The 25,985-nt window shown below is 47.4% G+C and overlaps 1 protein-coding gene across 1 annotated transcript in view; it reads left to right on the forward strand.

Annotated features, from left to right (window-relative positions):
- DARS1 (aspartyl-tRNA synthetase 1) overlaps window positions 1-25,985 on the forward strand; it is a 985,274-nt gene that overhangs the window by 719,240 nt on the left and 240,049 nt on the right. The window contains exons 10-11 of the mRNA XM_069616538.1: window positions 13,684-13,795; window positions 21,674-21,808. Coding sequence (XP_069472639.1) covers window positions 13,684-13,795; window positions 21,674-21,808 — 247 coding nt within the window. The remainder of the gene's footprint in view (window positions 1-13,683; window positions 13,796-21,673; window positions 21,809-25,985) is intronic.

Here is a 25,985-nt window from a genome sequence, read left to right on the forward strand (position 1 = left end):
CTGAGTCCGACCTGTAAGCTGGTGAGTTTAAAATAGTTCGTTTGCTACGGTTCTTGCATTCACTAATGCGATGTTTGCTTTTTCCCCATAGGGGCCGGGGTGCTGAAATGCCCAAGGAATGGCATCGACCCGAAGGTAAGAAGAATTAGCTTGGCGGGTAAGTGCTTCTTGGTTATTTTCCCCTTCTCACCTTGCTTTCTTCTCTTCGTCTTCCCGTAGGTGCTGGAATTCTACAGGAGATCCGGATGGGCGTCGCAGAGCCGAAGGCGCCACGTGCAGGTAAGAGAAGAGCGCTGAGATGTATGCGACGGAGTGAGTATTTAAAATGTCTTTTTGCAGGAACGTTGGCGCGCTGAATCCGGAATGCAGCTTTAACAGGTAAGATTTGTTTTCACCTGTTTCTTCTTCCCTTTTCTATCCTTAGGTGTTTCCAGGGTGCTGGCAAGCGTGGTCGAGGACTGGAGCAGGAGCAGGAGCAGGCACGGTGAGCGTCCAGCTGCTATGAGCAGAACGACGCGAAGCGTGGTTTGCTGTCTGGGCGTGGCTTAAATAGCCTTTCAAGTAGTCCCAGGTATGTATCCTTCCACTGAAGGTATGTATCCTGCCACCAGCCACACCCGTGTGGTTAAGTAGTTCCTTTTTCATCTGGAAGTTGTAGATTGATCTGCCAGGTAAGGAAATTGCAGCATGGTCTGCCAGGTAAGTTTGCACCAAACACTATTCCTTCCATATCTTGTATGAGCCTGACGCCACGGCGCCAGGACTGAGTCCAAAGAGCCCCTATCTGGGGTGGCTGGGACTTCCCTAGTATACATGTTGCCTGCCTCTGAGGGTGCCGGGCCCTGTCTGGCTCCTTGGAGGTAGGCATCATGACACTGGGCTGGTCCAGTCCTCCTGAAGACTTTGTGCAGGATGATCTAACGGACATCTTAGATCAGGGTCCGTCTTGTGACCCTGATTTCCCATTTCGTCTTACCTTGCAGAAAAGGGTGGCAGCTGCTTGCCAGTGCCTAGAATCTCTTCAGGCTGTTAGTAAGTCTTTGACCAAGAAATATCACCCTTCCGTTAGCGACCCCAGCTATTTATCTACTCGCCCCACTCCTGAAAGTTTGGTGGTTCAAGCGGCTACCGCCACCTCGAGGCAGTCGGTGTACCCTACCATCCCTCCGGATTGGGACAACAAGCGCTTTGACGGTTGGGCCCGGAAGGTATTTTCCGCTGGGAGCATGGCCTTGAAATTGACCAACTCCACGTGTGCCTTGGCAAGGTTTTAACACACTGTGGAATAATGTTTCCCGAGGGGTAGAAAGGAATGGGTTCATTGCTCTCATGCAAGACGGTGAGGATGCCATGTGCGGATTTCTTCAGTCGGGCATGGATACGGCCGACCGTGTTAGCCGATCCATGGCTGGGAGCACCGATCTACACAGATTTGCGTGGTTGCCGAAGTCTGGGTTTGCTCCGGATGTGCAGGCCCGTCTTCTGACCATGCCCTTTAATGGTGCACATTTGTTAAGCTGCGGCGAAATCTTTGAGCGCCGCGGTGCGTCAACCTCTGCCTTTTTGTACTAGGGGACAGCAGTGGAGGGGAGGTTCTTTTCTTTACTACTCCTCCTTTGGTAGGACGAGAGGGGAGCGAAAAAGTACCCGTGGTGGTCAGGGAAATCGTGGTGCCAAAGCCTCTTTGTCTCTTTGCCTTCAGGCGCTGCGGTAGCCGCTACCAAACAGTCATGAGGCCATGTCCCATGGTTTGCCTGTTGGGGGCAGACTGTCTCCACATCTCAAAGAGTGGCGGGCCATTACTTCAGATGCGTGGGTTCTGGATACCATAGCCCACGACTACTGCCTTCCCTTCCTTCAGCAGCCTCACGACAATCCAGCGGGGAAACTCTTTGAAGCTTCAGATCCGCTCCTTGCACAGGAAATCTTGTCCCTGCTGGAGAATGGAGGAACTGGTTCCTGTAGCGGAGAGGAACAAGGGATGGTATTTCCCTTATTTTTTGATCCCAAAGAAAGACTGGGGATTGAGACCCATCATGTACTTGCGTTGGTTGAACAAACTTCTCCGGAAAGACAAGTTCAATATGGTCACTCTTTCTCAAGTCCTCCAGGCCCTTCAACTTCAGGATTGGTTGGTGTCTCTGTTCTGCGACTAGTACAGAGATCACAATGTTGAACCTTTTCAGTGCTCCATTCCTATGGTTTTGTCTTTCTTACTTTCTTTGGCCGACAGGGGCCTTCAAGTGGGTACCATTAAAGGTTACCTGGCGGCGCAGTTTATCTCTAAGCACTCGTCCGAAGAATGCTCTTTAAGATTCCTTTGATTCTCAGTTTCTTAAAGGACTGACTAATGTATTCCCACCGTCCCCTTTCCAGGTGCCGGTTTGGGATTTGAATTTTCTCATGGGTGCTACGTTTGAACCTCTGCACTCTTGTCCTTTGAGATTACTCTTCTTCAAGACTGTGTTCTTGGTTGCGGTTACTTCTGCTCGCAGAGTGAGAGAATTACAGGCACTTTCATCTAAGCCACCCTTTACTGTGTTTCACAAGTACAGGGTGGTACTGCGAGTATGTCCCTCTTTTCTACCAAAGGTAGTTTCTGAATATCATTTGAGTCAAAAGGTGGTTCTTCCATCTTTCTACCCTCATCCTGGTAAGGAAGAGGAGCGGCTCCATTGGTTGGATCCTAGGATGTCCAGGATCAGAGTGGACGATCAACTCTTTGCAGGATATGCTGGACACCGTTTGGGCCAGGCTGTTACCAAACAGACCTTGTCCAGGTGGATTATCCTCACCATTACGGAGTGTTACCAATTGGCAGGTAAGGACCATTCTGAAGGGTTGAGAGCTCATTAAACTAGGGGGGTGGCTACTTCCACCGCACTCCAGTGGGGTGTTCCTATTAGGAATATTTGTGATGCAGCTAAAAGCATTATTCCCTGGATAGAATCCATGGTCAGGATATGGCCTTTGGGAAGGCGGTTCTTTATTCCGCAATCTAATTGGGTACTCTAAATTCTTTTCCCTCCTCCATTTACTGGTACTGCTTTGGGAGTCTGTCGAAGATGTGGAATACGTTGGAGGACACAATCCATTCGAAGAACAAGTTACTTACCAACTGGTAACGTTCTTTCGACTGGATGTTCCTCCAATGTATTCCACATCGCCCCCCAGCTTGACCCTCAGGAGAATTTCTTATGCGATTGCAGCTTCGGTTTCCGCAAGGTTAAGTGAAGTCAAGCAAGGCATGAGACTGGTGCCACACGTTCTGAGGGAAAAAACTTAAACTGAGGCTACGGGCGCTGTGCGTCCAATTTATAACATCCTGTGACGTTCCCTCGATGGAGGCCTTCGAGTGACATCGACCTGACGTCATCGACGCAGGACCCCCTCTGCTGAAAAAGTTTCCGAAGTGCACAACTATGGACATTACATGTCAAAGATGTGGAATACGTTGGAGGAACATCCAGTCGAAAAAACGTTACCAGTTGGTAAGTAACTTGTTCTTCAGCCCATAACCTTCCAAAGTTGTGAGCGACTCCAAAGCTGTAGTGACTATCAGTATAAATATTAACACTGAGCCCTTGGGATATCTCACAAGCTCTAGTCAAGGCAACTATCTCTGCAGCCTTGGCGCAGTTGTGTGGAATTCTCTTGCTTTTGATAATGTTGGCTAATGTGGTGATTGCATAGGCAGCGGTAAAAGTACCATCAGGTAGTTTAAAACAAGAACCATCACAGAATAGCTCTCCATCTGGTGATGTCAATGGTGTATCGCTTAAATCGATTCTGCCTTTTGTATCCTGTTCAGTAATGTACAAGCAGTCATGGGATGCACAGTTAGTGCAATCATCCTTCAAAGGAGGCAATAGTTCAGCCGTGTTCAAAGAACAGCATCTCTTAATTTTGATGTGAGGTGCAAATAGTATCAATTCATACCTTGTGAGTCTGGCAGATGTGAGATGCTGACTCTGTGTTCTATTTAACAGAACATCCACTGAGTGAGAGGTACCATTACGGTTAAGGAGTGACACAGAACCATACCCTCACTTTGTTTCACTAAGGCGGCAGCAGCTGCAGCCCTAAGACATTTCAGCAAAGCGCATGCAACAGGGTCTAACGTGGAGGAAAAATAACCGCACGGTCTGCTTCTTCCCCCTCACCCCCAGGTTTTCCTGTGACAAAACAGCCAAGGCACATCATCCCGCTCATGCGCAAATAAAATGAACTCCTTTCTGTAATTTGGTGTGCCCAGAACCGGCGCCGAACATAACACGGTTTTGACCAGATCAAAAGCTTCCTGATAATCCGTATGCCACGTTAACGGTAAAGCTACATCCTTCCTAGTTAATGCCAACATTGGCTTAATCAAAAGTGAAAAGTTCGGAATCCATTGTCTACAATATGAAGCCATGCTGATAAAGGCCCTAACTTCCTTCTGCGTATTTGGAACAGTCATGCCAGAGATGGTTGTATACATTCAGGTGCAAGCAGTCTACCCTCCTCCGACAGGTGACCTCATGTCAAAAATATTGGAATTTTTTCAAAGATGCTAAATGCTTCAATAATAACACAGTGCCCGCCTTGCAAACATCCTCTGAAACTGCAGCAATGAGTAGATCATAAATGTACTGTATTAACGTGCTAGTGGAAGGCAATGCAAGCATATTGAGTTGTTCTTTAAGTGCTCTGCTGTAAATACTAGGACTCTCAGTGTACCCTTGGGGTATGCGTGTGAATGTAAAAGGGCGTCCTCCCAGAGAAAATGCAAACAAGTATCCACTGTCTGGATGAATGGGTATGCTAAAAAATGCATTCTTGAAATCGATAACGGAAAAATGTGTAGTCGTAAGTGGAATTATAGTCAAGATTGTAGTAATGTCAGTGACAATGTGAAACTGTGGTGCAACTACCTTTATTAGTTGCGCGCAGATCAATAACAAAACGGTAGGGTAAAGCATTATCACCTTTCATATAAACGGTAAAAACTGGACTATTACATTAACTACCTAAAATTGCTTCAATAACACCTTGATGCATTAAATCAGAAACAATACTTTTAAGTGCTTGTTCACCTTCAACAGATACTTTATATTGTGGAATGCGTGGCAATGTAATACCGGATGTTAATACTATGCGTACAGGTTCAACATTTATTATCCCTACATCGTTGTTGTTCACTGCCCATATTTGCATACGCACTTGCTGTAATTCACTCGGTAAAGGCGAAGTCCTAAATTGTGAAGTGGAATTCAGCTGGGGTGAAATGGTCAAATATACTCTGTCTGGCGAGCAGTAAATCACTGCATTCAATTTCGTCAACAAATTTAATCCCAGAAGATTCTCACCACAATTTGTAGTCAATAAGAATGGACATGAGTCTGTGAATAGTCCCAAAGCTATTGGCACCGGTTGAGAAACCGGGCTCACTAGTGGAGTACCAGAGAACCCTGCGGAAACATTATTTTGCCCTGACGATGGGATATCTGGAACCCGCAGATGGTCAATGGAGCACTTCTGTGCTCTGTTGTCTACTAGAAAAACGTGCTATATTCCTAACTTTCATTTTTATGTAGGTTCCTTTCTGATCTACAGGAATAGGTTCCAGATTCTGCTTTCGGCTGTCCTAACAGAACAAAACATCGTCGGGTGTGAAATCTTCAGTAAAATAGTTGTGCGAATTTGTGTCAAAAGTGTTTGCATTACCAGTATTCTGTTGCTGACCTCCCTGATTGCCTGCATTATTATCCTGTGGCTGTTTCTGTTGATTCTGGGCAAACTGATTCCTATTTAGACCAGACATGCCATTGCGTGCTCTTGATCTTCTACTGATCGTTCCATTCGCTGCGCTCTTCTGGAGGGCTGGACACTGTGCCTTCCAGTGACCGTCTTGCCTACAATAGGCACATTGAATGTGTCCTGCTTGCGGCATAAACTGGATTCTCTGTTGTGTATTCCCATTATTCCCACCCCGTGCTCCTCTCGCAATCTGTTGTAACAGTACCCTTGTTTTTAAATCTCCTTTCTTCTCTATTTTCTCTTTCTCATTATTGACTCTGTTTTCGTAATACTGTGCCATTAAAACCTCTGATTGCTATTTAGCCTGCCATGCACTTTCAGAAGCAGTGATCTGCGACTGAATGTCTGGCAATAATCCTCGCACAAATTTGTCAAAAAATAATCTCTTCCCAGGCTCCGAATTTAAGTCTTGGCCACTAAAATCGGAAAACACTCGTTCAAACCTATTGAAAAATGTGGTTGCTCCCTCTGTCTTTTCTTGCATACACGCGGTTAACTTATCCCAAATAATTTTCTTTTCGGCCACTCAAGTTTTAAGTTTAGCTAATATGTGGTTCGGTAACATTAATGATTTGCAACGGTTTTTCTCCAGCATTCCTAGATCTATCAGCTAATTCCAATGCAAACCATGGATCTCCCATGGCAGCTTGATAGTCTATGGTCTTAATTTTCTTCCATAAATCTGTGGGTAAAATTAAAGTGAATAAGTCGATATCCCCAAGGTGAAAACCGACAAATTCAGAACGGACTATTTCTTTGTAGAATCCCGTAGGATTCTTTCGTTTCTAATGTCTGGAATAGACTGCTTAAGGGTGTTCACTTCCTGTCGTGAAAACAGAACAGGAACAAACTGTGAAATATAATGTTCTGGAATAGTCGTGGCAGGTGTCCCCCCGCTTCAGCAGGTAACTCAACCTTAGAACAAGAGTTGGAGGAACCTCTCTTGTGGCAATTGTACAGTGGGAAAATCTGAGCGTTTATTAAGGAGCAAAGCCAAATCGAGTGACAATGAAGTTAGCTTGGTGTCAGCAGAAATGCATGTTTACAAATTACCATAATGTCAGCAGGACAACACAAATTATTTTTCAAACATTCATCTTGTAAATATTGTACCCTAACTTGTAATACCTTTCTCTGCATAGGCGGAGAATATTGACTAAACATATCATGAAATTTTATAGGCGTAATGGAGGCATCTGAGATCGATCTAAGAGCGTCTCTTGTACATATGCACATTTCCTCTCTAACCTTTCAATGGAGGGGCAAAAATCTTTTCTGCACATATGACGGTAATCGTGTACCTTCGTCTAATGCTATTTGGTGCAAACGATCTAATTCATGTTTATTTCAACACATGATCACGCACTTTCAGTGCAGTATCTCCTCGTACGAGACAAGAAATTCAAATCCTACAATTCCTGTGGTACAGCTGAATCAGTTGGGTTACCCCAAACCTCAGCTATTTAGGCACCCATTTGTTCTATCAGTATCCTCTTTTCAGGAATACCCCCATGTTCTGATAGAGAATGCGAAGTCGCTGCTTCGTCACCCCCTTTTTTATATTTTTCTGCCCAATATCGTAATTTCCTCTTTTGTGCAGGCGGTATCGTACTACACGTTACAATTATTTGATCGCTAGCCGTATCGTCATCTGTCAACAGTTGAGTTCTAGAAGTAGTCGGTAATGACAGTAGAAGTAAGTTGTGTGCACTAGGAGGCAACAGAAAATGTGTAGATGGTGCAAGTAATAGTGGTTGCATTTTGTGGTGCTTGTGGCTGTGGCTACACATATGGTGGCGGTGCGGTACGAGACATTCTCCTCTCATTTAACAATTTATTTATCAATTCATCAGATGCATGCAAGTCTTTTGACGGGTTTATTTTCTGTACTTCTAATTGGAACCCCCTATCCATTTTCCTCACAGCCTCTTCTTCTTTTTGCTGGTCATCTGCTAAGGCTTTACCAGCCTGTGTAATGTGTTTACATTTTCTCTCTGCTTCTAAGACGTTGGGTGGCTTCCTTTAGCCAATCCCTAACGACGTCAAATGCAGCTGGTCTTGCTTTCTTTTGCAACAATACAGTTTCCAAATGCCCAATTCTCGCAATCGCAAAACTCCCCAATTTCGGCCACTTAAATTCTGGTTCATGTCTGGTTTGACAATGCCAAATACTATCGAATACTATAGCTTCTATACCATATTTTATGAACATATCATATGCTGGCGACCCTGCGAGTGGTGCCGGTTGACTGTTCCAAATCATTCAGTTTTCTTCCCCTACAACAAAGTGTTGCCCAACAGGACGACAAATTACTAAAACCTTCCATGTCTAAACTAGCAGTTCTACCAGGCCAATATTTGTACACGTATAAATATCTTTCAATGAAAACATCAGGCGACACTGTTGGTTTGAAACCGACTCACCTGATTCCAAAGTAAGAAGGATCCCCCATCAAAGTATCCTAATCGTCGTGGTTGTCTGTCTTCCCAAAAAGCCTCTAGTCCGGGTATCTTGCCGTCATGACCTCTGAGCGAAGCGTGGCGCCCGAAGATCGCAAGCAGCAGTCTGCTGATGAGTCGCATCTCAAGGTGTGCAGGGGCCCCCGATACTCGCTGATCTCAGTCAGTCCGCTCCGTCCTCGCAAAGCGATGGGTCCTGATCGGAAGAGCCCACGTTCCATGCGCCATTGTGTTAGTCCAAAAATATGAGGCTACTGCAAAGAAATGAAGACAAGTTTATTTACATTCGAGTGGTGTCTCAGTTTTGCAATTCTTGTATACAGGCATAGAAAAAAAGTGAGGTAAGACATGGGGGAGTGGATGTGTTATATGCTTATTAGGAATGCCATGATGAATTTGGGCTAGCTCATCACGTGATAATGGCTCATGACGGGCAGACGTGTACAGTAGAACACTCAACATCACTTTGCAGACAATTTACTGTCTGGGAAGCGGAGCGAAGAGGGGTGTAGGAGTATATTGTGTTCCGAACACAAGGTAACTTTCCTCACGCTACTTTATCTATATAATTGCTAGACTAAAGGTCAGTCTGTATTTCTACTCAGTAGCTCGATGCTTCAGAATAACATATGCTGTGAATTGTGCTTCAATTTAATTGCCTGTATGCACATTCATAATTAGCTTCGGAAAGGCCAAAAGAATCATGGAAGACAGGATGGCACCTAATTTACATATTAGCTACGTCAGTGCCAGTACTTCAAGGCATCCTAGATGGCGTTTTTCTGCAACCACGATGGTGCGATTCAGTGTGTACGTGCTTACAAATACAATACATATGCTTTTACAAAACTCAAACTGCTTTGGGAGTCTATCAAAGATGAGAGCTACGTGGGAGGACGCAATCCATTCAAAGAAAGTTACTTACCCTTGGTAACATTCTCTCAACCGGATGTTACTCCCAGTATTCCTCAGCACCCTCCCATCCATCCCCTCTTGTCTAGAATGTCTGTGTCTTACACCTTCTTTCTTCGCAACGTCAAGACTATCTCCTCCAGTGACGCAGCATGCCAATTAAAGGAGGAAAAAACAAAGAACTGAGGTAATGGTCAGCGCACGTGCTACTATATACCAGCGTCGACGTCACGAGGGACGCTACCGAGACAGTTGAGGACCAAGATTCGACGCTCCACAACGCTCAACCCTATAAAAATAAAATGCAAAGCATGTTGCAAGCAGACTTGAATATATCAAAGATGAGGAATACGTCGGAGGAACATCCAGTCGAAAGATCATTACCACGGGTAAGTAACTTGTTCTTCTAAGGAAGTCCTCTCCCAATCCCACCACTTTAGGGGAAGCCCCAGGGGGTGGGGGGGGGTCCTAGGCCAGAACTCCACCGATCATGGTCAGGCAATGGAGGTAGGGCAAGGACTTCTTTCTGTTAAACCCTATGGGAGTGGGGGCTAGGGTAGAAACAGGCATGTTAATAACCCATGTACTCAATTTTTCTCACAGACCACTCCTGGGGCCTCCTGCTGTTGGGGCCCACTTTGTGCTTTGTTTCTGGCAAGGGAGGCTGAGGCTGCATTTTACGGCGACAGGATTTAGGTGCTGCTAGTCGGCAGTTCTGCACTCTTGTGGATGACCCTTGGTACTATGAAGAAAGGACCACCTGATTTGTATACTACCTCAGATGACTCCCAGGACACTATGTACGCGGAGAACAGCGATTGCCATTGCGACCAAATGGCGCAAGTCGCCCCTTATGGCGGAAACCAAGTTGCTGGTCCTGGAAGGCCCTCTTAATGCTGCCGTGCCCCAACTTCAGGAGTCGTCCTCTTGTTTCACAAGCTGAGGGTCTGCAGAGTGCCCTGTCTGAGCTCGGGACATCAATGCAGCTAAGTAGCCCGGGAAAAAGCTGATCAGCCCACAAGATGGTTCTGGGACACTTCTGAAGGCTTCCTAGGGCAGCATCCTCAAGCAGCAGCCAAGAGTGGTTGTTCCCACTGGTGCAGCAGTTGAAAGTCTCCTGCAGATCGGCACAGCAGCAGAGCTTTGCAAGACAGTTGAAGAAGACAACACTGGTTGTCTGCAATGACTAGTTCTGGGTCTTCAGCAGTATCCTTCTCTTTGAAAGGGTCTTGGCTCCAATGGCAAACTGAATAATTATCCCAAAATCGAGGTGGAGTTGCCACCAGTGGTGAGGATCTGCACCATTCAAACTGGAAGGGACTGTCCAATCATCTAAAGCCTCTGGCCACCACATGTGCCCAGCTACATATCTTGGCCAAGATGCAGACAGGGACCAGACAGTCCCAGTCCCCACGTTAGGCCACAAACCTATATCACTGCTTTACCTGGGAAAGCGGAGGCTTTGTCCGGTAACCATATATGGCAAATCCAGCCCAAAGTAGGCAGGAAGGGGGTCAAATGACACAATGGGCAAAGGACAGTGCTAAATCTCATTGCACAGCCATTTTAGAGTATTTGATACTAAAAATTTCATTATGCTGTAAAATGCAAAACTACAAACGAGAATGTAAAAAAACACAAACATATCCGCTGCAACTAGCCTGTCCTGGACAGATCATGCATGTAACCAAAAAATTACTAAAAACCGGGACCGGGGGACACAGTATACCCACCACCCACACTTCACCGCAAGACGATCTGTACAAAACAAACAAGGATTGTCGTGATGGAGGACAGTGTCCCCCTTTTGGGGGGATTTTGTATTTTTGTCAAATTCCCTCTACCTGTGAGACCCCAGCACTTTTTGATGGACTCTTGGACCTTTTTCCTATTCTCATGAATGAGAAGAGCCTCTCCCCCACCCCCTCATTCATTCTTTTAGCTCCGACTATGGGAACCCTTGTTCACTCTGCTTTTACTTTATTTTATGGAGTCTTGCTTTCCTCCATACTTTTTGTGGCATCTGTAATTTACTTTTGCGACACAGAGCACCCTTTGTGCAGTGTTGCTGGGAGCCCTTTAAACTTTCCTTTTTAGATTATTTTATTTTCCTTGTGAGAACTAATGTTCCCAAGGATAGGGGTATACTTTTTATACTTCTTAGTTTTTCTTTTGTGCGAGCAGCACCCACCACCCTATGTGGCGTGCTGAGGAGATAACTTGTATCCCCTCATTGCTCCTGTAACATTTCTGTTACATTGACTAGCATACTTTAATGGCTGGTGGTAGTGGACGTGTTCTATCGACTTTTGTGTAATTACTTGCAGGCTGTCTTCACAGCTGCAGTTATACACAGGGGCCCACCATTGACCCAGAATGGTGGCTTCATTCTTTTTTCACAATTTCTTGTGTGCTTGTCCTTTCTTGGTCCGCCTTCCTGGTTTGACATTTGTCTTCAGCGGAAATCCTTTGTGAAGCCTGCTGACGCTCCAGTGCGTCTTTGAGGACAGTAAGCAGGGGAGGGGTCCGAAACTCCTGTTCTTTATCTTGTGGGATGCCTGCCTGGAACCAGTTGCAACTGGGAGGTTGTCTTTCCTGAAAGGACAACCACCCTCCAAAGTTTGAATGTAGCATACGTGTTGATTGGCTGGGTTCCTGGATAAAAGGCATGGATCCTGAGGCAAAAGACAAGTTGACCACTGGAACAGAAGAACCCAAGAAGACGGCAACCAGAGATGCCTGCAAGCCCCTTCCAGCAACCGGAGGAGCCTGCTGAAGTACCGCTGCTGTCCTTGCCCTGTTTTCAAATTGATAGGGAAGATCCGGAGAGGACGACTTGCTCCATTAGACTGGTGGGCATGATCAGTCCTACGACCTTCAGATCAAGCCATCCCGCATCGTGCTGCAGCCTTCGTGAGCTGCAAACAGCCAGTACCCTATGACCTTGAGCCTGATTGCGGTGCATCGTCTTGCTGTGAGTGAATACTCCCCAAACTATGGTGGACTCCTTCCGGACCTCCACAGGCAAGATCCCTCTCCTCAATGTCCCCTCCTCAGAGTACAGGGCCAAGTAAGCATGGTGAATCATTCGGACGAGAAACGTTCTTAATTGGAATCTGTGAAAAGGCGCCACAGCTGCAGACCCGATGTTGGAGCATGAAGCATCTTTTGCTGGGAGTCCTTTTCTCTCGACTGCTGCTGCAACATTCCTTCCAGTGTCCCTCCTTTCATCACCATGACCAAAAAACAGGAGAGCGAGTCCACCACTGCTGCAACCTGAAAGAATCCAGCTGCACCTTCATCAATCTTCAGGTACTGCGGGACTCATGGTAGTACATACCTTGAGTCATTCTGTTGCTTCCTTGTTGCTGGACTGCTGATTCAGGTGTTTGGGTGTTGGCCCATACCATTTGAACAGGCTTAACATTTGTGTGCCCATAGGTAGCCTTTCCCAAGGTCCTTGAAACCTTTTTGACCAACAAAAGCCCTTTACTTGTAATTGAAGAATCCTCTTGAACTTTGACTTTTCTGCATTTGTGCTTTGTCTGCTTTACCTCCAATCAGACTTTGAAGAACTCATATACCTCGGTTGGATGGACTGCTAAAGCATCGAGGCCTCTGAAAAGTAATACAAGACTTTAAAAGTACTGATCTGCTATTGTTGGTTTGGCTTAACCTTTTTAATCCTACAACAGAAATCTTTTCTGAGTTGCCATAACAAGTGATTTTACTTATCCTGAACTTTGTTCATTAACTGTACAAGTCTTAACTTATGGTTTACTCACCTGAAGTATTGCATTGGTTTTATATTGTATTGCTTAGTTTGAAATAGTACTTACCTGTGATTTAACTTTAATCGTGTGTATATAAAATAAATAACTGCTATAACTACAAGTGTTTACGTGTTTCTTTACGCCTATGTATATACTGAGTTCTTTGTACTTCTGCAGCTCACATCTCCCTCTTAAGATAAGCCTGGCTGCTCTGTCATACTAGAAACACCAGGAGTAGTAGAGACCCATACTAGATGTTGGGGCTCTGTATACCAAGGAGACTTTAGAAAAACCTCCCTAACACTCCCCTCACTGATAGCCGTAGAGACTGATCAGTGCCCCCAAAACAGATGAGTTTAGCAAGGTAAGTAAAGCAAAACGGGTTTTTTTGCCTCCAAAACTCAGGTCAGGTTCAAAACAACAGCAAAAGGTTGAGGGGGCTCCATAATTGTCTATTGAGGGAAAAGCAGCAAAAAGAAAATATTTACTTACACTGTTACTCCCTTTCAATCCATACACGCCCTCTCCCCAACCCAAGTATCATTTTCTCTCACCAACCAATACCTCAACTTGCACATGCTCTCTATAGTTCTGTTTCACGCTCTGCTCCACCGTAATTATGGATTTGTTTTCTCTGTATAATTATGTCCATGCTTTCCAAGAATCCACAAATAAGCAAAATGATGTCAATGCATCGATCTCTTCTAAATATTAACTCAATTCTTTCTTTTTTCCTCAGACATCCACTAGTCAGGCTGTTTTCAGTCTTCAGTCCGGCATCTGCCATCTTTTTAGAGAAACTCTCATCGGCAAGGAGTTTGTTGAAATCCAGACGCCCAAAATCATTTCAGGTGTGTTAAATGGAAAGTCCATGAAGTCATATTTGTGAGTGCAGACTCATTCATACACAAATAGTAAAGACAAACGGCAGGAGAGGCATTTTGCACACCCTTAACAATTTATTGCATAAAACAATTACACATCCCTGATGGGCATCCATGCCTTTGGGGATAGCCAGTTTTCTCCCCACTTCCTCTTTAGTACACCTTGCCTTTGCCATCTGAGTGAAATCTTGTAACAAATCCAAGAAGTGTTGGTTCGCCAGCATGGGGTCTGGCATGGATTCACATGCTCATGAATATTCCCTGTCGTCCGGCTGAGAATCCTCGGTAAAGAAAAAATCTGTATCAGTTTCGTTTCTGATCTGTCTTTCTTAGTAGTAACCAATCACTGTTCTCTGGGTCATACTGCCCCCAGCCAATGTCTGCCCTCTCCCTAAACCCCTCCCCTGGCAGCCATCCTCAGATTTTTACCGCACGTTCAAGTGTTGGGAGTCCTCCTGCTTTAGCTCTCGAGCTTTTCGTGCTTTTTCAGGAGATTTTCTCATTTTCTCGGTTTAATCTAGCCTCAAGCTCCACCGTTTCCACTTCCGATAACGGGGACCTGTTTCGGAATTCTTCTACGCCCCTCAAGGGTGAAGTTTTCGTCGAGTTACGCTTCTTGGAGGCTCCAGAAGATCTGAGGCCTACCTCAACGGACATGGCCCAGGACAAGGGAAGCTCGACTCCCGGAACCAAGCTGTTCAGGAGATGCCCGGGATAAGGATTGCAAAATGTTTTCAAGGAGGACGAGCATTCGAGATGTCTCTACTGCCTTCATGAGGACAAGACGCAAGTGGAAAAGTACTGTGCTTTCTGCAAGAACCTGTCGGAACGAACCAAGCAAGATCGTCGTTCCCGCCTCGCCGCCTGGCTGGAGAAGGGCACAGCAGGTGAGAAGGCGAAGAAAAAGTCTGAGCGTTCTTCTAAGTCCTGTGAGGGCGACCCGGCGACGGGGGCCCAACAGAAGGCCAAGACCCGCGAGTCCGCGGGCACTGGGAGCGTGAAAGTTCGGGCTCTTCGGCTGCCAAGCAGGGCACGACTTCCCCGGCACGATCAACCGCGAGCCACCGCTCTGGTTCGGGGAAGAGGAAGTCCGAGAACCCGGGTAAGCTTCTGGAGAGGCCCCGGTCGATCTCGAAGGGAGCCGAGGGGGAGCGAGGCAATGTCCCTCCCCCCAAAGCGAAGGCCCAGGAAGCACCTAAGGTGGTGAGGGCCTTCATCCACCCAGCAAAGGCCTCTATCGAGGTTGTCGCAGCGGCCCTGGCGAAGCCGGCAGAGACTACGCCAGTGGAGGCGGCCTCGGGGCCCAGTGTTTCCCTGCCACCACAGAGGGAATCCTCTTTCCAGCCCATCGTTAAGACCCCTGTGAAGACCCCGGTGGAAAAAGAGGGGGGGGCGGTGGCCATTACGGACTCGGATATGGTGGAAAACGTGAAAGGCCTCAAGAAGAGGTTCGAGAAGGTTCGATCCCAGGGGAAGGATCCTGCTGAGGTGATCGAAGATAGCGACGATGGCGACAACGAGGGCCCAGTGGAGCAGCCATCCAGCCCGTCGCAGCCATTGCCCGAGCCCCAGGATAGCTCGGCGGTCATTTTGTTGGCGATCCAATCCTTATGTACTGAGATAAGGACGAGGTTACCACGGACCCCAACAGAGGATCCAGAACCTGGACCATCGGGAAGCCCTCCGAACAAGCTGAGGAGAGTCCACCCCGCACCGCCATTCGTGCCCACAAGGCCTGTGGACCCCTCATCCCCCTCGCCGGACCCTCGGGATGATACGGCGACAGATACAGCGATGGGGACGGACGACGGTGGCGATGATACAACAGACATTCCTTCATCACCCCTCGGGCCTCTCCGCCCGACGAAATTGGCTCTTTCCACGCCATGATAGCCAGGGCATCCAAGCTCTTCCAGCTCTGCCCTCAGGAACAGAAAAAGGAAGGCTTTCTTTACCAACGACAGGAGGCCAAGAGAAAGACGGTCCTCGGGGTACCGTTGCTCGACAACATCTGGGACGAAGGGCTGGCTATCCTGAAGAACCCTTCCATGACACCCGCCAAAAGGGACAGGTACGAGAAGAAGTACCGGGTTCCCGACGCCGCCCCCTTGTGCCTCAGGGTCCAGCCTACGCCGGATTCGGTTGTTTCGGCAGCGGCCAAGAAGAAAGCGGTGGGTGCGGCGGCTTCAACTTCCACTTCCCCGCTGGACAGCGAGGGCAAAAAGTTGGACTCCATGGGACGACGAGTCATCTCGTCGGCAGCAACGACGATTAAGGCGGCCAATGCCTTAGCGATTGTGGCCCGTTACGACAGGGAGCTCTGGTTCAAGATGGCTCCTCTGCTAGACTTCCTACCGGATGACAAGAGGGCGGAGGCCCTACAGATTCTGCAGGAAGGTGAGGTGGCATCGGATCACGCCATAACGGTGGCAACGGACATTGCCGATACCGGATTTCGCCAGCCGGGCAACAGGGTTTGCCTTCGACGATGGCTCAGGGCTACAGACTTTCGCCAGGAAGTCCAGACCAGAGTGTTGGATATGCCGTTCGACGGCAGCAACCAGTTTGGGAAGGCGGTGGATGAGTCCCTCCAGGCCATCAAGACCGACACAGAGACAGCCCGAGCCCTAGGAGGCCTTCAGCAACGGCGGCCCTTTCGGAGCTCCGGGGCAGACAGGGAGCCTCCAAGGGATCCAGCGGTGGCTCTTCTACGTACCGCCAGGCGGCCCGTTCCTCGCCCCAGGAGGCCTACAGCGGTCGCGGCAAGCAAGGAGAGTCTCGCCGACGTCGTCAAGGAGGCCAAGGCAGCAAGGCCTCTTCCAAGCAGGACTGAACCGGCCGTAGCGTCGGGCCCCCACCGAAGCACCCCGGTGGGAGGCCGGCTGACGAAGTTCTTCAGCGTGTGGGAGTCCATCTCCACCGACTGTTGGGTGCTGGATACCCTGGCCCGTGTTCACTCGCTAGAATTTCAAAAGAAGTTCCTCGCATTCCTCCCGTGGCCAGGAAGGAGAATCGCGTCCCTCAACTGCTGTTGGAGGTAAGGGCGATGCTGAAGAAAGGTGCCATCGAGCTCGTCCCCAAGAGGCTCCTGGGCTCCGGAGTATACTCAAGGTACTTCCTCGTCAGAAAGAAGACAGGCGGTTGGCGCCCCATCCTGGACCTGCGTCGGTTAAACAAGTACATCAAGGCACAGAAATTCAGGATGGTCACCCTCCAGCACGTGCTGGGACAGCTGGAGTAGGGCGACTTCCTATCGTCCGACCTGGAGGATGCTTACTTCCACATCCCCATTCTAAAAGGACACAGAGTTCCTCAGATTCGTAGTCCAGGGGCGTCACTACCAATTCAGAGCCCTGCGGTTCGGATTAAAGTCGGCACCCAGGGTGTTCACCAAGTGCCTCGCACCAGTGGCGGCGCCTGCAGGGGATCCACGTCTACCCCTACCTGGACAACTGGCTAATCCGCGCAAGGTCAAGAGAACTCGCCGTCGAACACAAAGCGAGGACCGTCCGCCTGCTCTCCGAACTGGGATTCGCCATCAACTACCCCAAATCCCACCTGGGTCCGTCGCAGGTAGCACTGTTTCTGGGAGCAAAGCTCGATACAGTGGAGCGATTGGCTTCTCCGTCGGAAGAAAGGACGAAGGCCATTTTGGGCAGGGTGCAGCGCCTGTTAGCCACGGATGTGGCCAGGGTGAGGTCCATCAACTCCCTCCTCGGGATGATGTCCTCATGCATATACCTTGTGCTCCTTTGAAGACTTCGGATGCATCCGCTACAAGAGTTCCTCGACGCCCGCTGGATTCAAGCGGCGGGCAGCTTCGAAGACAGGATCCCGCTCGACGAGGAGTTCCGTCGGGTGATTCTATTGTGGGGGGTGCCCGTGCGCACCTCACGGCAGGCGGGGTCTGAAAGACCGTGCCTGCCGTATCAGGAGACGGTGACGACGGACGCCTCCCTGGAGGGATGGGGGGGCCTACACCATAGAGCTCCATGCAAGAGGCCTCTTGCTCCCGGAGGAGAGGTCTCTCCACATCAACATCCTGGAGCTACAAGCCGTGTTCTGGGCGCTCAAATCGTTCCTTCCGTCCCTCAAGGACAGAGTGGTGAGGATCTTCACCGACAACACCACCACGATGTTCTACATCCGGAAGCAGGGAGGCACCAGATCCCCAGCCCTATCCAAGGAGGCCCAGGATCTGTGGCACTGGGCCGTCGCCCAGGGGATGTTTCTGGTTCCCTTCCACTTGGCAGGAATAAAAAAGACCATCGCCGACTCACTCAGCAGGGAGCTGTGCTCGTGCCACGAGTGGGAACTACGCCAGGACCAGGTGGATCGGCTCTTTCAACAATGGGGGCAAACCCCAGATCGACCTGTTCACAACGGCGACGAACTCCAAGTTCCAGAGGTTCGCCAGCAGATTCACACAGCCGAGGAGCATGGGCGATGCTTTCTCGTTCCCTTGGGACGGCCTGTTCCTATACGCGTTCCCTCCATTGCCGTTGCTGCTCCGTCTCATCAACCAGCTCATGAGGTCCAGCTGCAGGATGATCCATGCGCACCGGCGTGGCCGAGGCAGATCTGGTTCCCGGACCTTCTGGACTTGTCAACTTCCCCACCTATCAAGCTGGCGACGGACGCGGATCTTCTCTCCAGAGAAGGAGGCGCCATTCTTCATCACGACCCGGAGTCGCTGAACTTGCAGGCTTGGCTCCTGCAGCGTTAGAGTTTGGCGGATACAATATCCCGGCTGACTGCAGAGAGGTTCTTGCAAAAGCCAGGGTGTCCTCAACTCTCGAGTGCTATGGACATAAGTGGAAGAGGTTCTCTGTCTGGTGCCGTGCACAGAAGATTAACCCTCTGTGGGTTACGGCCCCTCAAGTATTGTCATACCTACTGTCGCTGGCCAAAGCTGGACTGGCTCACGCCTCCATCAAGATACATCTGGCTGCCATCTCCCGATACACCAGAACTACAGAACGGGCGTCCTTGTGGTCTCATCGCCTGGTGAAGGAATTTATGAAGGGACTATTCCGATTGTTCCTGCCGGTGAAGGCCCCTGCCCCGGCATGGGTGCTCAACGTGGTGCTGACCAGGCTCATGGGGGCCCCATTCGAGCCTATGCATTCGGCGCTGTTGAAGTTCCTGTCGTGGAAGACAGCATTTCTCCTGGCCATCACCTCCACACGACGAGTGGGAGAGATCCAGGCCCTATCTTGCAAGCCTCCATACTTGACTTTTCACGACACGGGGTGGTGCTGAGGACGCACCCATCCTTTATGCCCAAGGTGCCGTCGGACTTCCACCTCAACGAGCCCTTGGTGTTGCCAGTTTTCTTCCTGTCGCCTTCGTCGCAGGCTGAGAGGACTCTGCACTCGCTGGACGTAACTAGAGCGCTGAAGTTCTACGTGGACCGCACAAAGAGTTTTCGGAAGACATCACAGCTGTTTGTGAACTTTGGACCTGTGAATGAAGGTAAGGCTCTCTCGAAGGCTTCCATTTCCAGATGGCTCTCCGGCTGCATCATGCACTGTCACCGATTGGCAAACCGACCGCTGCCCGGCCGTCTGAGAGCCCATTCGACCAGAGCGATCGCTGCTACCACAGTGTTCCTTTCTGGTGTGCCCCTGCTGGACATCTGCAGAGCTGCTACGTGGAGGTCGACACACACCTTCACGAGATTCTACTGCGTTGATCGGGACTCCAGGAAGGAGTCCAGGGTCGGCCAAGCAGTGCTGTGCAACCTGTTTGCTTAAGGTGAGCCTGGTGAGGAGGTAAGAGATGCTTAATGTTGAGTTGTTGTATTGCTTAATGTTGAGCCTGTTGCCACCTCCCGTGGTTGTGCATGTGTATACTGCTATGTATTCTTATACTCATGAGCATGTGAATCCATGCCAGACCCCATGCTGGAGAAGGAACAAGTTACTTACCTGTAACTGTTGTTCTCCAGCATGGGTCTGGCATGGATTCACATGCGAACCCTCCCTCCTTCCCCCCTGCGGCTCTTCACTTGGTCATACTGCCACTTTACGTGCTACCAAATCTGATGATGGCTGCCAGGGCAGGGGCTTAGGGAGAGGGCAGTCATTGGCGCTGGGGGCGGTATGACCCAGAGATCAGTGATTGGTTACTACTAAGAAAGACAGATCAGAAACGAAACTGATACTGATTTTTTACTTTACCGAGGATTCCCAGCCTGACAGGGAATATTCATGAGCATGTGAATCCATGCCAGACCCATGCTGGAGAAAAACAGTTACAGGTAAGTAACTTGTTCCTTCCATGGATCACATTGTCTGCTTATTCACTGAATTGAAAACATTACACAAGTCTATATGAAGGCCAGGTAAACTGCCCTAACGAAGGCAGAACCACTGGTTCCCTTACCTACGAAAACCCATCTGGACATGAACAGGGGTATATATCCTTGATGTCCAACCGGACTTGGACCCTATTGCACAGTATCCTACAATGAAATCAAACAATACCAAGGTGGGTCTCTCATTTCAATATAGTAACAATCTACATTGTTTCATTGAACACAGGAATATCACATGAGCCATAACTGAATTTGTGAACTTGAGCATTACTTTAATACTTGTTCCATAAGGCACATAGAAATGCTATTTAGGCCCTTGACCGGATTGGCTTTTAGCCACTGCATGACTAACTTGGTGTACTTTCACCAATTGAAGCAGTACCCTTCCCAGCCTTTGGACTAATGTCTTGGCTGTCCAACATATATAGCCTTCCATATGGCTGAGAGGATAGCTCAGGGCAACGTGTTTTTCTTGGAAGCAAGACAACGCAGAGCAACACAGGTTTGAATCCCAGTCCGGCGCTTATAACTGGTCCCCGTTATTAAGCACGTTACAAAAGATTAATCAATTGAGTGGTTTACTCTTTGCATTCCATTTATGTTAGTATTCCTAACGGGACTGTAATAATTGGAACCAGCAGCATCTTCTGAGCCCCTAGTCTTGAACACCATCAACTTATCCCAGGCTTCCTCTCTACACACTACCTTCATGTTGGAAACTTCTCAGACCACTTCCCCACCAGTTCCCCCCCGGGCCTCCTTTGCCAGCACTTGCCCTCCTGCTCCCTTTCCCGGACTATCCCAACTTAGTCCTCCCTGTCGTCCGCACTCATCCACGTCCTTCCCCTGGCAGCACTTGACCAACCAACCTGGGGGTGTTCCCCTTTCCTGCACTCCTCCCGCTAACCCGACCCCTTGCACTTATCACCTGGTCATCCATTTGCACAGTAGGATTGTCACACGACCAATATAACCATACTTTGTACTTTTTATAATTCCCATGTCCCCCCCACCACCTCAATACTGTCTTGTGGGGCCTGGAAACACCTGTGTATAGGCGCCATACAAATGTACATTAAAATAAATACATAACCAGTTCTGAAGGCAGGAACTCGAAAGAATGGGCTTGCTTGTTGGGACCCGATATTCACTTCTTCTAGCAGCGGTTTACTCGCTTTGTCTGCATTCTTGATCAGATCACCCCCCTAGTTTGCATAGTGTGTGTTTGTGTATTGCATGCATGTTCTATTTTTTGTTAACTTCCAGGCTTGTAAATGGTGCATCCAGAGATCGGGCATTTACTAAGGCACTGATGCATTTATGGCCATGTCACAACCCTTAAAACCGTTTGCTATTGAAATTAGTTCTGTCTGACTTTATATAGGCAGAACATATGCAGCTTTCTTGTAATCACAAAGTGATGAAACCAAAATTTGGGATTTTTGTGACTCATGCCTGATGCTCCTCAGTTCTTACGATAAACTATATTTCATGAAATACCCTGAACATTTTATTTTGTTTTGTAGCGGCCAGTGAAGGAGGAGCCAATGTGTTTACCGTTTCCTACTTTAAAACCAGTGCCTACCTGGCTCAGTCACCACAGCTGTACAAGCAAATGTGTATTTGTGCTGACTTTGAAAAAGTTTTCTGCATCGGACCAGGTATTTTGACCTTTTTTTTTTAAACTAGGAAATGTTACATGAATACTACTTGTCCACGACTAAGCTTCTTGCTTTCCTTTGAAGTGGTTTTTTAGCCCACACGGTTGCAGTATTCTTTCCTTCTGGTAAAATATTGAGGGATATGCAGGTGAAAATTAGGATGGTATGATTTTCAGTTAGGCGTAGCCTTAAGCAGGTGTTCAGATTTGAAGGATTGAACATTAAAGGGGTAGTTCAGTCAGAAATATTACTGGCCCAATCGATCGGCCATGTATTTTAGATCATACATCGATTTTTCCAATGCAACTTACCCATGTTTTTCTCACTTTTAGCACATATGAAAACGACGGGTCGGGTACAGTCATCTTATCCGTTGATCCATCGCCCTAAATTTAAGTGCCCTTGCAGCACTAATTCAGTTCACCCGCCCTTAACGCTGACATCACTAGACGCTCACGTTGAGCTTGTTGCACGGCATAGCCAAACGTACCCTGTCATCCCCAAAGTCATAAGTTATCGAACGCAAAACCAGGAACATAAGCAGACACATCCACAACGGATGCAAAACTTTTGTTTCTTGTCACGAAAATTATCAAAACAGTTTATTTTGAAGAAATCAGCAATACTCGGGAGCCTAATAAGTACTTATAATTTTGACATAACGCTGAAAAGAGGTAATTAAGTCCACGAAAACATGGCTAACTTTTTCCAATCGAGGTTCTAGCTAGCGAACATTGCATGGTTATAATCTTTTGTTTAACTGTAAACAGTGATCTTATAATGCTATATCCGTTCATTGATCGACTAATCCCAGTCTTTGGGGGTCATTGCAAGGTTGGAGGTAGCCATGGCGCTATTGCATACTGGGTCCTGGTTCCCTGAATGGGGAATTACCGGGCCATTCCAACCTTGGAGGACCCGGTATTTCCCCATTCAGGGAACCCATCCCCATTTCCTTTCGAGCCCCCATAGGGCTCAATGGGAATGGGGACCAAGCTAACAGGCCTGTTGTTAGCATGCTGGTCCTTTAGCGGCTCCCGCCCTTAGCGGGACCCGCTAAAGGACCTCATAATGCAGCGGTAAGGGGTTAACAGCACCGGCACCATTACCGGCGCCGTTAACCCCCTACCGCCAACCTCGGAATGAGGCCCTTGGTATTCTTCACAGAAAGTTATTATCTTCCATCGACGATTTCTGATAGACGCACATGGCGCTCCATTGCAGAGAAGAAATTGGTGGTTTAAATTTAAAATGCAACACCTCCGCACGTTTTCAGAGCCTATAGGCTGCCATGTTGCAGCTGCAAAAAGACAGATTGGTGTCTGGCGATCCTCCCAGATAATGCGTTGTTGATTATTGTGCAATTACGGTTGAAAAAGCCGTCGACTGGTAAACTGTACCCATGACAGGCGCACCTCAGTATAATATAACTATGTAAAATCGAGAATGCAAAAATATATTTCAGTACACAATTAATAATTGTATATACACAGTACATATTTATGTTAACTATCAATTTAAATTGAAATTAACACATACAATGTCTATTATTAGCGTAAAATTGAGCAATCATAATCATGTAGCATGATTGCCATCCTCACTTGCATAAATATTATTTAAAACTTTGCTTACATTGGGTCTTGTGTTACCATTCTCCCTATGTGAAGGATGACCAACCGCTTTGAAAGACAGATCTCAATAATAGAAACTTGTTTGCTACGTTAGCTTTCAGTACAGTGAATCTTATCAATTCTTTGTAGATATTCAGCACATTTTGTCCTTCAAATTGTTGATGCAGTGGATTGATGGACACAAATAACAATGCAACCCTTCATCCAGCATTCACAGCCTGTCAGTTTCATTTTGGGAACACATGCCACAAGAATGAACAATAAAATTGGCAAGTGGTGCAGTAAAAAACAACAAAATATTTAAAGTATCCCACATATGAAAATATTGACTTCCATTTGAACGGTATCAACGCACCTGCTCTCACAATATTTAAGTATTCTTTCGAAGATTAACCTCAGCGACGTGCAGACGGGCTCGGATTGCCCTATACTCCACTAGGCCAATACCTGTAAGAAAAGCCAAATTAATAGTGTGGGGCGGTTTTTGGGGCCAAAGTGGCCACTTCTTTTCTGAAATAAACAGAATTTGAATACACATTAGGAAAACAGGCTTTTTCATCTTGATCCCAATACGACGATTTCAGCCGTTCTGTCAATTGGTTAAATAATTTCACTGTTGGGATTATGCGACCTATTTTAACAGTACTTTATGCACCTAGTACCCAACACCTGATAAATATATATTGCTTTTAGCTAAGTAGCCATTCTCTACCCACCATAAGTGCAGATTAAAAACAAACAAACTAATTTCAGTAATCATACTTGACATATAGAGATAGTTACAGCATGAAATACAGAATCATGGATATAGATGAATGAAAAGCAGTGAGTTAATATATAGAGACTGCGTGGCAGGACTGGGAAGGCAGGGGGGCATAAGGGGCGATTTCGCTCCAGGCTGGGTGGACCGTTGCACCCAAGGCAACACATACAATGAGCAACAATAAAAAGACAAAAAAGTTAACATCACTAAAATTCCAGCATGCCTCAAATGAGTGCAGTTTTGAAAGGCTTACTGGCTTCTGTGTAGATCTATTCCAGCAATCGTATTGATTTCTGCATTGAAGTAGGCACGCCTGGCTGTCCTCCACATGTGGGCCTCCACAGTAAAATGTACGTTTTGCAAAGGCCTCATGCGCATGTTTATAGTGCACATTGGCAAGACATATTCCTTTGCTCGTTATTTCAATGTTGGCTAACACTGTGGCACATTAACCTTTGGTCTATTGTAATCTTCATCCACTTATCACAATTCCTACTTTCCAGCAAGGTTAGACTTCATGTATTTAATTTATTGTATTTATTTATTTATTGGTTATTTGTAAGGCACCTATACAGAAAATGGTGATTCAAGGCGCCACAAGGCAGGGAAGAGAAAAACAATAACGGTCCTACCACGCTTGTGTCATTTGGATTGTGCAAGAGCAGTAACAAGAAGTGCAGGGGAGAGGGACTGGAGGTGGGGGGGTGTAGGTCTGGGCAGAAGGGAAAATGCTAGGGTGGCAGGGAGGGGGGTAAGAGGAGGTATACAAGTGCAGGGTGGAGGGTGAGGAGGCGAAGAAGAGGGCCAATGGTGCTGGGCAAGTGCTAAGGGGAGGCTAGGTGGGCAAGTGCCAGGGGAAGCAGGGAGTGAGGAGCAATGTTCCCTCTAAGCTGTGTGCATGTGCGCTTGCCCAGCTTCCGTCTGTGTGCCGCTCGGATGATTTTTAGCAGCGCACGTAGACAATTCTCACATGTTCAAAAAGAATTAAGGCACAAGCCAAGGCAATTACCTGAACCTTTTGTCTCTTAAAATAAGAAACTAGTCTCGATATTCTATGCATTTGCATTACACTACTATCCAATGGTGACCGTAAACACCTAAAATCCGTAACAGCAAAATACAACACACAAGGTTAAAAACTAATATGAAAAACTGGCTCCATGAATAGAAGAATCTAACCACCAAGATGTGCCTGCACACTTTAACCAAAAACGTTCCCTCCCCACCCATGACTCCTAATCCTGACTCTACCACACTTTTACCTTATGACTAACTTCTGCCCCAGAGCACATTAAGATACTATCAGACAACTTTGACTTTTCCTCTCTTGGATCTGCGAAAGGTTAGCAGATGTGTAGCTACATCCACTTGTTTTATGTTTGTTGTAACATGAATAATATTTGCGTGCCAAAATTTCTGTTACTCATTGTGCCTTACCAAAAGCATCACCCACACTATATAATTGAACTACCAGCTCAAATATCGGATACTGACTGTAAGTAAGCAGGCTACTTGGATGTGTAACCAGATCCCATACTTCGTCTTCTTTGTGCATACGTCACGCAAGTGGTTTGAAGCGGCCCACTCGTAAGTTAACGCATTATGAAACTCAAGTATTAATTTGCCCTCTAAAGGTTTTGAAAAGACAAATGAGATGCTCAGCGTCTCCTACTAACATTACCCTATAAGTGGAGAGCTACATTGCAATATCATTTACTTAGCCTACAAGGGATAATGGGTATGGACTATGCCTGGGATTACTCGTCTACAGTATCAGGGCACC

This window comes from Ambystoma mexicanum, chromosome 9 (assembly GCF_040938575.1).
Source record: "Ambystoma mexicanum isolate Mex_15411 chromosome 9, UKY_AmexF1_1, whole genome shotgun sequence".
In the NCBI taxonomy this organism is placed as follows: domain Eukaryota; kingdom Metazoa; phylum Chordata; class Amphibia; order Caudata; family Ambystomatidae; genus Ambystoma; species Ambystoma mexicanum.